This window comes from Lepisma saccharinum, chromosome 1 (assembly GCF_977018435.1).
Source record: "Lepisma saccharinum chromosome 1, izLepSacc3.1, whole genome shotgun sequence".
NCBI lineage: Eukaryota > Metazoa > Arthropoda > Insecta > Zygentoma > Lepismatidae > Lepisma > Lepisma saccharinum.
Genome location: NC_139229.1, coordinates 188974602 through 188986939, shown reverse-complemented (window position 1 = coordinate 188986939; position 12338 = coordinate 188974602). Strand labels below are relative to the sequence as shown.

Below are 12338 nucleotides of genomic sequence, written 5' to 3'. Positions count from 1 at the left end.
TCGTTATTGATTTGTTATATACTGTTACATTATTCTTCTTTCCAGCTTAAAATGATTAGTGATTTCTGCACTTATCAAGCTAACGAAGGTGCATTACCAAACTTGAAGTCCACTTTATGCTCAGATAGGCTAACCAGAACTGGACCTACAGTCAAAGTTGGCTCAGACTACCGTGCAATGTTCCTCCACCGAGGATCGCATCAGGGTCACCTCTACTGCAAAAACTAGAGCATTGCCACATTGGACAGATTCTTGATCAGACTAGAACTTTACCACAAATATCCATTGAATACAGGCTGCATGGTCTACAGGGAAATTGGCGGGAAAATTTCCTCCGGACAACAACCATCCCGAGAATCGGCTCTTGTGTGTAGCAGAGCCTACAAACTGTATCACCGGTGTTCTGTGAAAATCTATCCAATTTACAAATCATCACATTATTACCGAGCGGATATTGTCAATATTTCACCGCTATCCTGACATGGAAAAAAGTATAATATGAAGAGAGGGCGAGAGTTTTCTATTTTGCTCAAGCATCAATTGAGAAACTGCAGCTGTGCTAATCAGCTAATGCCTCAGCGACGAAGTAACGAATTCGATTATTTACTTAGTTCATGAGTGTTTTACTTTGTAACAGGTTCCGGCGAGAAGGAATGAATATGACATTATATCAAATACATGATACGGGTCATCCTTACGTTTATCCTACTGGAAACAGGTGTTGATTACGAGCACGTGGTGCCGAAAGCGCAGCTTCAACTCGTTGTCCTCTTTCGTCACCTGGCCGGCGCTAAGGTTCGCACTTCCCTGCCGACCGGCGCGGACTATAATATGACTTTATTTGTTGCGCCGCCTAATGGCAATTTTATTTATGCATTCCGCGACTATTTCTTTTGGCTCCGTGGTCGACGTAAATTATTGCAACGCAAACAGGTTTCGGGGCGTTTTTCTTCTGCCTCGCCATTGTGCGCTACACTTGCTACCTGCATCCGAGCATCCGGCGCGAAAAGGACCTGCGGAATGGTAAATTACAAAAGTGGTCTGGAAGTGGCCATTAGTATGCTTTCGGGAGAATAAAGAGCACTTTTGTGCACACAAGACTCGGTGCTATGAATTATACCTGGAACGTATTCGCAGCGAAAAATTCCAAACGCGCAAAATGCTCGTTTATAAAGCGTCTCCGAGCCGAGCATGATCTCAAATTACTTGATGAACTGAAGCTGTATTATGTTTGCAATGATCCGATTCAAACAGAGACAAGAAAAAATATCCATCGGATTCTTAACAAGAAGGCAGACAAATGTGCATGTTATTGAAGAAATGAAAAGGGCCGAAACGTAGGAATTTTGTGATGCGATAGTTAATCTCGAAGACAAATGTAATCTGCTTTCGACAAATCTCATATCAATGAACTTATTATTTCTTTTTAATTGGATTACCTTTCAAATCATTCGACAGACATCGATATATTCTGCTTTAGTAGCAAAAATAACCACGGTCGTGGTTGCGAGAACTTCAGTTGGCTAAATGTTGATATGGTGGAAGTATGCGGCAGATCTGAGAGGTAGGATATAAGGTCTACCATTATCACTTGCAATGCCAAATGTTATACATTATTTATCATTTAAAGTACAGAGATATTACAGGTATATCACGGCATTCTTAGCACTTCCTCTGACATGAACTCAGTTCCTCATGCCAGTGGCGTGCGGTAACATTTGAGGTTAAGTAAGTGACTGTGAATACGGTTCCATTTCACACAAATAAGCGATAGTAATAATAATAACAATCCTCGTGATATTACTTAACATGTGCAAGTTCGAATATAAAGTATTAAATGCTCAATATAAAGGACTCAAAAATACCTAAAAAATCCACCACGACACTATTGCTCTAGTATTTTATAATGATTGGCACCAGCAGATTACCGTATAGTATTGAAAGCAGAACTCAAAGTGGGAGATGGGGAAGCTAGACAATTTGCAGAAAGCATCTAGGGCCTCCCCGATGGCGTAGTGGTAACGCTGCCGCCTTGGAATCAAGGGTTCCATTTTCTATACCGGGTGAAGGCACGATAGTGGTCCGGATCCCACTATAAATAGCAGCAACAGTCCCGACTAGCCTACTAAGTTGACTTAAAACAAACTTTGCCTCTGACACCGAGTCTTTGAAATGTGTATATAAAAAGCCAAGTACAGTGACTAAAAGTCCAAACAATTCATCACAGAGGACGGAATTGAACTGTTTTCGAAATTGTGTTAATTTAAATATTGGTTGTATAAAAACTGCTTAATTTGTTGTACAAAATAACTAATATCTGTTGCAAAATACAATGACAGAGTGAAAAATGGCAATTTAGGACAGCCAGCAACAGAATAGTGCGTGCTCTGTTTTTTCTTCTAGTTAATACTCATCTATTTAAACCTGAAACCGGCAATAGGTGGCAGCCCCCCCCCCCTCCCCCGATCCTCTCCAAGCTAAAAAGTCTAACTCACACACTGCGCGTCTCCCAATGAGAAGATTCTTGTCAGGACTGGCCCCTCAACGAGATACTCACTTTTACTTCAATCTATTGGTAGGTAGATACTAACGTAAGTGGTAAATCAGTACTGAATGTATCTACGTTCCTTTAAAGGTGTTTTTAAAAGTAGTGGAATAAAGAAACGAAAAAAACCAAAACAGCAACAAATACTCCCGAATACGTGCTGAAATCTAAGCTGTCTGTGATTGAAACGTCGGAATCTTAAACGAATAAACCAGCTCACACAATACAAATTTCTGCCTTAAGCCGAGGTTCATCTGACACCACTGTACGTGATGATAAGATAATGCAGACGGGCCATGGAACTTACCAACTCGTATCATTTAACTTGAAATACTCCCAACAACAAGGCAACGAAGAATAATCTCTTCACACTATCATTAACATTTCGAGAACGTACCTTGTCTGTGGTATCCCGTACTTGATTCCAACTCCCACTCTTGGCAGAGCTTTGATAACCTTCTTCACGGTGGCTTGGTCGGGGAAGGCAAACATGATGGACGCTGCAAAGAGAAAACATTGAAATCAGACGTTTCGCCGATATTAAATTACATCCGAGATCATTTTGAATCATTCAAACATCCATATCCAGCTAACCACTAATCCAAATATGGGCGCTTGCTGAAGAAACAAGCCATGTGCCCTTGGTAATCATAAATGAACTAAAAATACCGTATTAGCATTTTAACCAAAAAGACAAAATCATACTAACATATCAGATCAAATAATTAATATTATTATTTATATAATTAAATATATTTATAAATTATCCATTCATTTTACTATTTAAATAAAAATACCAATTAAAAGATGTAGCTACAACCCTTCTTAGGTGAGTTACTGGCATTGAAAACAGTTATATTCGCCGAAGAGTTTTTGTTGACTGGCATGGTCGAACCCCAACGATTTCATTGGTAGTGCCAAGGAAGTGTCTTCTGAGTGAAACGTTTGTTTAGCTACAATGGCTTATTTATGATTTAATTCCCGAGGAGAGGCGGGGGGGGGGGGGGCACACTTCAGTTTCTGTTCGGTGAATAATGCGTCCAGATGATAAATTCCATCGCACAATATTGTGCTAACCCGTCTATTATAATATTTCCGTAACTAACTCACTATGATATAATAATTATTCATAAATTAATTTTTGAGAGATTATTTTTCTTTGAACTAACTTCTTTCAGGATATTATCGAAAAAAGTTGGCACATCGATTTTGTAATGTTTCAATGTACTAAACACAGACATATTGCAAAGTATAAATGTAATTCTCTAGAAATAAAATAAAGAAGGGGTAACTACAATTCAGCGGTAATGACGTCCTGGATTAAATTTAAGCCACCAGAACAAAATAGCTTACTTGGAGGAAGAACATCTTCGGAAGTCCCCCCCCCCTTTTTTTCTGTTGTGCTGTCAAGAGTAAAGTACCATTGTTATGGGCTTATTGAAAAACACGCAGAAATTCCTACAGATTACGTCCTATTCTGAAGAACAACCTTGAACCTTGCCTTTTCATTTTCTACTATTACCTCCTTGCATGCAAAAACGGAATATAAAGTACAAGCACCAGGGTATGTTTTAATGATTGTATAGCAATTGCAATTTTCTCTTAACTGGACAGTATTTCACACACAAAAAATAATTTCTAAGATTACATGTGATAACTCTATTTTTTGTTAGGAAACATTTGAGGGGTTACTGTAGTGTGAATGAACTTCGATGGTATAATATGCTTTACAATTGTGAATATTGTAGTACGCTGGACGTAGCCTTTCGATAAGGAAAATTCTTCAATAAGTCTAGACTAAGTTTCTGTAGTTCCCATTTATACATGAAAAAGCAGTAAAATAACCAACAGCTAACCATCGCGGCGGAGTGGTTAACGTTGTGCGAAGTCAGGAGGGCATTCGGTTCGAATTCTAGGGCAACGAATGCATTCATTGTGTTGTTGTCATGTCATCTACTTCATCACCATTCATATTTGTCGTCTCAATTAATGTAGTGAGACAGGGAATTGGACACAATATACCCAACATAGAAATAACCTACAAAACATAGACGTATGTGGTATGTTGACGAGTTACTTGACGATTCCATTATTGGTGTATATATAACATGGTAGACGGGATGTTTGAAATTATTCACTGGATTAAAATGTCCAGTAACTCAACTCACTTCTCTCACACATGTACAGGTATTGGACAAAATAATGGAAACACCTGTGGAAGTCGGAACATCATGTATTAATACGGTCTTGGGCCACCTTTATCATGCAATACAACTTGGATTCGAGACGGAATAGACCGATACAAGTCCTGAATGGTGGTGAGTGGAATTTGAAGCCATTCTTCATGCAGCACAGCCTCCAGCTCAGGTAGAGACGAAGGAGGTGGAAATCGACGCCGAACCTTGGATTCCAAAACAGCCCACAGAGGCTCGATCATATTCAGGTCTAGGGACTGGGTGGGCCAAGGAAGATGTTGAACCTCATAAGCATGCTCTGGAAACCACTGTTGAACAGTGCCAGCAGTATGAATGGGGCATTATCATCCTGGAAGATGGCATTCCGGTTTGGAAATAAGGTTTGCACCATTGGGTGGATCTGGGTACCCAAGAGTTCTCTATACACGGGTTATGAGACCCGACCGTGTAATGTGACAAGGGGGCTGCCGAATACCATGATATAGTGCCCCAGACCATAATAGAGCCGCCACCATCTTTGACAGTCGGGCGGTGACAGTCCACATCGTATGCTGCCGAGGGTGTTCGCCATACAAACACGCGTCCAGTAGTGGGGAAGGGGGTAAAGGTGGACTCGTCTGACCAAATGACATGTTTCCAGTCCTCCAACGTCCAAGTTTTGTGGTCATTGCATCATGCACGTCACCTTTGAGCACTCGTCTCAGTTATTAGGGACTTGGCAATAGCAACACGCCCATGGATACCCATTTGATGCAGTTACCGCCTCACTGTTTTGCATGACACGGGGTGTTTAGGTGCTGATTAAGTTCTGTAGTTACTTTGGAGGCCATTGTTTTCTTCTGCAACGCCACAATACGCTTCAAGGCCCGGCGGTCCCTTTCCTGCAGCTTCGTCTTTCAACCACTATTGTGCTTAGCAGACCCAGTTTCACCGTGCACTGTGTATGCGGTCATGACTTTCGAGACCGTGCCTCGTGTTAGACCGCATATGCTGTTTTGCTCACAGATGCTCCAGTGAAACGGGCACCAACAATTCGAACTCTTTCAAACTCCGTCAGGTCGGCTATACTGGTCACTCACTACACCTGAACAACGTGCACTACCACAGTGCCTCACTCTACTGTCAGTGCCCAGTCCATACTACCTGCAACAAACAAGAGAAGGTTGATTTCCGCCGTGCTCAGTATTACCAGGCACATTGAAAATACGACCCACTTCTGACTCGTGTTTCCATTATTTTGTCCAATACCTTTATCTGTGTAATGACTCACGGATAGATCTGTCATATGACCGTATGACGCACAAACTGATGTTATAGATAAGCTCAGGTTTACCTTCTGTTCATGATGTTACAAGCTAAATTTTAAAGACATTTTAAATATTTTTCAATGCACTTGATTCCCCACCCTAATTGCCAGAGAGTTAATACCGACAGGGGTATTTTCAAAGATAATGTTCATTAAACAGAATATCGTTCATTTACTTCCCTCCGTGGACACAGTCTCAAGGTATAGAACAAACATAAGCTAAGAATTTCTTTGTAGTTTTTGAGATGAAGACAGCATTCAACGAATACTGAACATTGTTTTCCTTCCTCCTACATGGGGGTTAAAATCCCATTATCTTTGTTGTTATTGTTGTGGTTGCAGCTTGTTCTACCTGAACGGAGTATCCTAGCATGGTATGCCACCCGGCATGCACCAATCGTAATTTCGGTGGCCTGCCTACAGGGATCGAGCGCAGTCCCGTAGCTAGAATTGATCTCCAGGGGGTGCCTCGTGGGTTGTCAAGGGCGGCTTTGTAAACCAGGTCCCTTTTTAAAGTTGAATAGTATAAAACGAACGTAAATTATGTGTGTGTGTGTAAGGGGGGGGGTTATTAAGTTAATATAGAAGATAGAATTTACAAATAACAAATTCTACATTTTTCTATATCTTCTAAAACATGTCTTGAAGTATTAATTGACTGCTACTGACATCATCCCTTACTACACACTCATATTGCTTTATATGATACAGACATTTATATCATGCAAGAAAAATGCACAATAATCAATCATAGTGCCTACCACCGTACATTCCACCCCCGGCCACTCCCACTAAAAGTTGGGATCTGTTGATCTTTCACGCAGATGTGGAAGGAATGTGGATGAAGACGTCAAAGTCACGGATTTATCTAATCGAGGCCGCATTAGTGGCAGTGAAGGGGTGAAGGTAGACATAAAGAAGCTTCCCATATGAAATATCTTTGTAAATTCTACAGAATCTTCTAAATATTTGCAACTACTTAGACTTCGGCTCATAAACAAGATTAAACCATGTAAATAGCTGCTGTTCATGTTCTGTGAAATTATCATTCACCAAGTTGTCAGCAAAATAATATCTACTCTCCACATTTTCACTCCTCACTGCAAGTAAAATATAGATAATAGTTTTCACTAATGGCTACGGGCTGGGTCGAGGTATTAACTCGAGTCTCGAGTCGTGGCCCAGAACGGCAAATTTTCGAGATGGGAACTTTCTCCTCCCCTCCATCCTCGCAAGGAAGGGGTGCGTACTTCTAAAAGCATTAATTGTGACTTAAAATTTTCCAACTCAGCATATTGGCAAAAATTCCAAGCCAAGAAGCATGATTTATCTGTATTTTGGTTATTTTACGCCCTCTATAGGGTAATCGCGACGATAAGGATGAATTGATGAAATAGATGAAAGAACAAACACAACGAAATGTCCATGGAGCTTAGGTCCACAGGCTTTGTAATAAATACGTTAACCATTCAGCCATGAAGGCACGCATGACGAGTTGATTGATTGCTCCTTTTGCGTCTGCCCTGCCGGCGGTCAAAAGCCCAACCGTCCCTTAAGTCAATGAGAAATAGTGCAGCACAGTATGGACGTAAAAATTAAGGAGGTCTATACCTTATTTCGTTGTTTTTTTTTTTTTACATATTGAAAGTAACATCTTCATTTTCTCTGCGTTTATTTCAGTTTGCTTTTCTGCTACTTTTGGCTAATCGCGAAGATGAGGATGATAGGTGGTAAAGCGATGTTGGTGAAAGGTCAATCACATTGACAGGACACAACACGAGCCTCACAGAGGATTATACTGGCTGTGAGTCCAGACGGCAGAGCCTCGTTAGTCTGCAAAATGCAGTCCATAGTGTACTGCGTGGAAGTTACATTTGGCTGTCTTGAGAAAGAGACACATTCCCCGTAGTCGTTGAGGAAGAAAGCATTGAATATCAGTTACATTCGGATTGTAAACGTTCATAATAAATCTTAACTGTATGCACATAAAGTGAATAAATATTATTATTCATAATCCGAAAAATTATCAACCTAGCCATGAAATTTAGAAAATTACATTTTTGCGTGTTTTGAGATTGCTTCTGTGGCCGAGCGTTGTTTCATCACGATCTTTCCACTGAGAGTTCCGGGTTCGAATCCTGAGCTGGACATGGCCGCTTCTTTATGACGGTCACTTCATCAATTCCATTTAGGCACTATTATTTCAACCTCGTTGTCGCGATTAACGGAAAGTGGTGGAAAAGTGACGTAAAATTTATGAAATACAGATACCAAATAAATTTTATACTCGTAAATAATTTACTGGATCTTCATTTCTGTAATTAATTGTCGTAACAAAAATGATAAATCAGAAAGAGGATGAATATCTTATACAATCATCAGACCAACTAAGATAATTCTTATTGTCGCATGATCATTTTAAAAGGAAGATACACATTTGAAGTCCAGAAGTCCTGGCGTCAAAGTGCAGTGCAAGGTTCTGTAAATCGAGCATTATCTTCTACCTAGACACCTAGATAAACAACCAAGACCAAAATCCAGAAAATATGTATATTTAAAGCAGTCACTTTAGACAATTTTCTTTCGAAATAAAGGAACTAATTCATAACAAGCTGAAATTTGGTATGTAACGTCTTTATAGCATTAATAACAACATACCAAAAGTCCCTGGCAATCACCAGTACGCTAAGTCCGCCATATTGAAAAATGGCGGACAATGAAGGTTTTAACGAAATAAGGAAACCATATTTCATAACAAGCTGAAATTTGGAATTAACATCTTAGTAACATTAATAACAACATACCAAATGACCCCGACAATCACCCGTACGCTAAGGCCGTCATCTTGAAAAATGGCGGACAATGAAAGTTTTCACCTAATAAAAGAACTACCTAGGTATAATTCATAACAAGCTAAAATTTGGTGCATAGCTTCCTTATAACATTATTATAGCTTCCTTATAACATTAGTAATAACATATGAAAAGTCCCCGGCGATCACCCTGCCGCTAAGTCCGCCATATTGAAAAATGGCGGATAAATTCAAGTTTTTAATAAATAAACTAATTGAAAATAGCTTGCTGTTTGATACATATCTTTCTTATAACACTAGTACAAACATGTTCAGTTTTCTGCAGATCATTGACACGATAGGTAACGGTGCCATATTGGAAGCACAGCGGATAATTTCAATATTTCGCATGAGAATGGAATTGACTTGTAACAGAATGGGATTTGGCAAATGTGTTTGGTATGTAAGGTATGACAACATTCTGTAATATTTGCCGTCTCATCAGGAGGGCTATTGTTTTCACGTGTCTCATTCTGTTCATAAACTAAATCAGATTGTCACTATCGTAATGCACACTTGTAGGTAATGCACACAACCAAGACATATCTGATTCAGAGAGTTCGTCGCTTTCATCGTTGTCATGTTGGTCATCGACGTATTCCCCATTGTCTTCTCTGTAAACACTGAAAACAAGAATGGACTTCGTACAGGAAACACCTTGGCAAGGGACATCTGAAGCCTGCTTGCATGCAACTGCATTCTCCTTCATAGTTTTTTCAAAGATCCTCATCAAATTAAATTGAGTATATATGAATTAGTTCCTTTATTTTTCCTATTTTGACTGAACTAATTCTGCAGGAGTATAAATATTATAGTGCACGAAATTAAATCGTATTGTCATTTTCGACTGACGGAAACTAGGAAATCGACACTATTACCTAATTATTGAAATCAGAACCAGAATGCAATATTTTGCATAGGACCATGGCTGACGAGTTCTTCTTCCCCAGCCCTTTCTGAAACCGGGGAAACACCCTTGTGCGTTCCACTGCATGGTTTGAAGCCATCACCCACGGAACGTCGGCCTGATGGTGCTGCAGACAAGCTCGTGGCGCCGGGGAGTCCCTGTTTCCTGATTGGTCCACGCGTTTCCCGGGGCTCCCGAATCGACTCCATATATCACGCAGGGAACCTCTAATCCCGCGGGATGAGTCCGGGACTAGCCTGGATGCTGAGTTGCAACATCTCCTCTCTTATACGTTTCACGTGCATTTAGCTCTTGTTTTCCATTTATTTAAAAATAAAATAGAAAAGAATGATACAGTTTTCCGACTACACAACAGGCCCGTAGCTAGAATTGATCTCCAGGAGGGGCTCACGGGTTATCGGGGGGGGGGAGGTGTTGTAAACTAATTCTATTTTTTTTAAAAAAATTAACAGTATTAAATGAAGGTAAATTCTGTGTGTTGGGGAGGGGTCATTATGTTACATAAAATTTATAAATATCACACAAGTACTACATTTTTCTACATCTTTAAATATATCTCTTGAAGTGTCAATTGACTGGTACTGAAATCATCCCTTTACACACTCCATACTGCTTTAGATAATACAGATATTTATATCACACACAAACGCACAATATTCAATCACATTGCCAACAGTATATTCCACCCCCCTGCCGAAGCAATGCAACTCCCCTTCGTTCCAAAAACTTGAGAGCTGTTGACCTTTGATGCAGGTAGGAAGGAAATTTGCATGATGACATCAGTGTCTCAGATTTCTGTCTAAATGGAGGCCGCAACAGGGGCAGTGAAAGTACAGATAAAGAAGCTCCCCTATGAATGAACTTACAAAGTCTAGGGAATCTTCAAAATACTTGCAGCTACTTAGACTTTGGATGTAATGCTGCTGTTCATATTCTGTGGATTTATCCTTGAAGGTGTGAGCTGTCTAAATTTTCACTCTTCACTGCAAACAAATTATACAAAATAGTTTTACCTAATGTCAAGGAGAGCTGATGGAAGTGCTAGGGGGGGGGGGATGACGGCAGTTCCAGGGGGGAGTCAGCCTGGCCCCCGTCTGGCTACGGGCCTGCTACACAAACTTCTCATATCAACCCTTGCCTTTGGAACAGGATGTAATACTATTCAGCACTAATGTAGCGTTTCTGCGCTAATGATGCCATAGCTATGTGTCATGCGTAACTTGGGACCTAACTTTGGGGGGAGGGCGCAAATTCGAACTTGAAGCTTAACTTTGGGAGGCAGAATCAACAAGTTTTCAAACCCATAAAAATATCGTCCAGCACTATTTTGATAAATAACCGTTACATTTGCAAAATGATAAAAAATACTCGTTCCTTTGTTCCTCAGATTCCAGGAGGTTAACAAAAGTACCATTAACTTGGAAATGTTCATAAACCTGAAAAGTTTTGTGCGGAAAGTGCGCCCTTGCCCCTGTCAAGTTACTCCTGTATCAAATATGTACATTTTAAAAAAAATAAAAAAAGACTTATTTGTTGGAATAGTAAGAGATTCTTTATTTTTCATGAGACAAAGATGCAAAAGACTCCTTTGAAAGAACAAAAATAAAAAGCCTTTTGTGGGTTGAAATCTTAAGGCTGCGCTGAACTTTTGGCCTGCGGCAGCAGAGTCGCTTTCTAAAATTCCCCTCCTCACGAAAAACCGCTACGATATTCCAAAATCTCAAAAATTACACCTGTTTAGCATTCATGCGTCAAGTGAATCTTTGTGTTGTTTGCTTTCCCTGTTGTCTAAATATTTGTGATATTTTCGTGGCACCGTAAGCCTGTTTTCTATCAGATATCTAGACAACAGCCGAAGCAAACCTCAAGAAGATTCACTTGAATTTCCTAGAAGGAACTCGAAGCGGATGTAGTTTTCATGTCTTAGAATTTGGAATGTTTTAGTGGTTTTTCGAAAAGAGAGGAATTTTTGGGATTGATTTTGATGGCGCAGTGCGGTCTTAACATTACATTTCCTCCGGAACTCACATGCCCATCCTTGTTGCTGTCCGTGCAGACATGGTGTGCAAAAATGGAAGATAATGTTGGTGGGTGTCATCCCCCCCCCCCCCACCCGTCCTCTCCATTGTATAAAAATGTCAGTCATGTAAAAGAACACAAAATACCGAACTGACTGCTACTGAAGAAACATAAACTTCTTCCTCTACTCACTGGTACGAGATTCCTGGGTAACCCCCTGATGGCGTATTTAATCTCACAAGTAGTTCTGTACTTTTCTTCAAGATTTTAGTTTTGATACGACACGGGTGTGAGTTTTATCAGAGCAAAGCAAGTTTTTAATACCCCAAATATCTTAAGCTATCCATTACTTTAGCCGTGGAGAGCTGACGTAAACATCTGTGTACCTAGCATTGATATAATAAATATATTTTGACGAGCTGTACTAGAAATTGTTGAGATTCCTTCATAGTAGTAGTACAATTTCCACGAGAGCTATGTTTTTAGATTCTGTG

The 12338-nt window shown here is 40.0% G+C and overlaps 1 protein-coding gene across 13 annotated transcripts in view; it reads right to left on the bottom strand.

The window, feature by feature from the left end:
- rg (A kinase anchor protein rugose) overlaps positions 1-12338 on the bottom strand; it is a 1179223-nt gene that overhangs the window by 57816 nt on the left and 1109069 nt on the right. For all 13 annotated transcript variants that reach the window (XM_083144766.1, XM_083144776.1, XM_083109897.1 and 10 more), the window contains one exon: positions 2943-3045. In XM_083144766.1, coding sequence (XP_083000892.1) covers positions 2943-3045 — 103 coding nt within the window. The remainder of the gene's footprint in view (positions 1-2942; positions 3046-12338) is intronic.